This window comes from Otolemur garnettii, unplaced genomic scaffold (assembly GCF_000181295.1).
Source record: "Otolemur garnettii isolate 467f Iridium unplaced genomic scaffold, OtoGar3 scaffold00076, whole genome shotgun sequence".
Lineage (NCBI taxonomy): Eukaryota > Metazoa > Chordata > Mammalia > Primates > Galagidae > Otolemur > Otolemur garnettii.
Genome location: NW_003852471.1, coordinates 4,793,748 through 4,796,218, shown reverse-complemented (window position 1 = coordinate 4,796,218; position 2,471 = coordinate 4,793,748). Strand labels below are relative to the sequence as shown.

The following is a 2,471-nucleotide window of genomic DNA, read 5'->3' as shown; positions in this document are numbered from 1 at the left end:
TTTTTCATTCTTCTAAAACTGTTATCCTTTAATGAATAAATATCTTCAGCTTCAAGTTGCTCTCCAGCTCATGGAGGGAAACACAAGCTTCTGTCCCACCTCACCGTAGGACTCTATTCCCTGGTGGGGCTTAAAAAATAATTAAAGGATTGGCTGGCAGGTGTACCCCACTTCCACAAAAGATGTGCTTCAGTGCAACTGTATGTGGAGTCTTTAAAAATTAAGTGTTAAAGACTAGGGAACTTCCTTACCTAAATCTGTTCTGTAATAAACATTTCTTGCAAAGCACAGTTTCTTTGCAACTATATACTGTATTTATAAGGTCATAGTCTGATACATAATGTTTGCTTAAATCAGTGAGTTGGGACACACACTGTGTAAGACCTCCAGGGTCAATTCTGTGCCAGGTTGTTGATTGATGAATGAGAAGCAGCCCCTTCAGGAGGCTTGACTGACACGTGTAACCGTTCAGGAATTAAATGGAAAGTGGTGGGTGGGATCGTGAATTCCTCAAATGTATTCACCTGTGTCATCGAGAGTCTAAGATAGGAATATTATAGTCACGCAGTATCCATTTGGTGATTGAAGAGAAGTGTAAGCAAATGGCCAAATGTAATTAAGGACCAAACACAATTTTTAAAAAGTGTCTGTAATGTAGTAAAAAATCACACAGAATTCCCTTGAAGGAAATGAAGACTTCAAATGCTAGAACAAAGGCTGGGTAATAATTCCTAACTAGAAGACTAATTTAGACCTGTGCCCCAATCAGTTAGAAGGATTTGGGGCAGCCACTTCTAATATATATTTGCATATAATTATACATATCTTCTATAATATGAACAACTATAAAAAGCATTAACATACACAAAAATAAGATTGTAAAAGAGAAGGTGAAGATGAAATAAGGCATACTTTTAAGTCATCATTTTTTATTAGTAGTATATCATTATTTCTATTGGACACAAACATCCATTTCAAATAACCTTGATGATTTTGCATTTGTTTTTGGCTGATTTCCGGTCGTGTTGGGTTAGGTCATGTTACCGCAAATGGGGCCAATGAGGAGATTTACTAAGTGTAAGAGACGCGTCAGCTGAGCCATTTTCTTGTTATTTGCTCATATGTACATTATTCCTATTGGCTGTAATCTTCACTTTCTCTAAAGGAACTTATTTTAAGTTACTGATGAGAGTCAGCTTGGTTATAGCGAGAGAATATAATTGGCCAAGCACATAAAATCTGTAATATGTTGAAAGATGCTTGAGGTGAACAAAGGAGTAAAAAGGAAGGCAGTGGACCCTGCACACCAGTGAAACGTGTGGCCGTCATCAGACAGACGATTGAGGGAGCCAGGCCAAGGAGTGGAGGGTGCCAGGAGGGAGCCAGGCCACTGGCGGGTGGAGTCCGTGATGCACATAGGTGGGAAGGGTGGATGTGTACCGTCAGCTCACCAAGGATGATTGAGAAATTTTGACCTGGAAATATAGGCTAAATGAGAATAGTTGCCTCTTGGTTTACCCTGCAAATCAGAGGCAGATTTAAAATCTCAAGCAGAATCAGAGGAATGATGAATGAAACTTCTTATTTAGCTCCCTACAACAGTTCCCTATAGAATTGTCATCTGCTGGCCATGGACGACTCTGATTGTCTTTTAAAATCTTTAACCTAGAGACCCACTTTCTTCATTGTTCTTGACAGGAGAGGGCCAGGAGCTGCCTGCGCTACCTGGTGAGCCAGCTGGCCAACATGGAGCACTCCTTCCACCATATTCTCCTGCTGGAGATCAAGGGCATCAGCGACAGTTTCTCCTCCATCCTGGGCCCTCAGAGCAGGGACATCTTCCGCATGAGCAACAGCTTCACTGCCATTGCCAAGCTCCTCACCCGACAACTGGAGAACACTAGTGCTGGAAGTGGCAGGTGAGCGGTTTCTTCTGCTTCAGGAAGCTGGTGGGAACCCGCAGAGGTGGAGCTCAGACAGCTACACTCTCCTTTACAGGCATGGAATTTCCCAAGGAAAGACAAACCCACTATCTCAACAGTGAGTGCTGTCTGAGTAAATCAGGGCACTTGCCAGAATTTTTTCCCTATATCTGTGGAAACTAGAATGTAAGAACAACAAAAAAATTCACAAAATATGATAAAGGAATAAGAATTTAAAACATATAATAATGTTTTATAACAGTCATTTATTTATTCAATAAAAGCACTTTACAATTTAAATTGTTAAACTGAACAATTTAACAAAGTTTACTATGTACCAGAGAACAAGACATATATAGAAAGAGATAAAACATGTTCCTTAGGGCCAGGAGCAACAGCTCATGCCTGTAATCCTAGCACTCTGGGAGGTCAAAGTGGGTGGATTGTCTGAACTCAGAAGTTCAAGACCAGCCTGAGCAAGACCTAGATCCTTATCTGTAAAAATAGCTGGACATTGTGATGGGCACCTGTAGTCCCAGTTACTTAGAA

The 2,471-nt window shown here is 40.8% G+C and overlaps 1 protein-coding gene across 2 annotated transcripts in view; it reads left to right on the top strand.

Annotated features, from left to right (window-relative positions):
• The window catches only part of VEPH1 (ventricular zone expressed PH domain containing 1), a 203,951-nt gene that overhangs the window by 95,802 nt on the left and 105,678 nt on the right, over positions 1-2,471 (top strand). For both annotated transcript variants that reach the window (XM_003794136.1, XM_012807816.1), the window contains one exon: positions 1,699-1,919. In XM_003794136.1, coding sequence (XP_003794184.1) covers positions 1,699-1,919 — 221 coding nt within the window. The remainder of the gene's footprint in view (positions 1-1,698; positions 1,920-2,471) is intronic.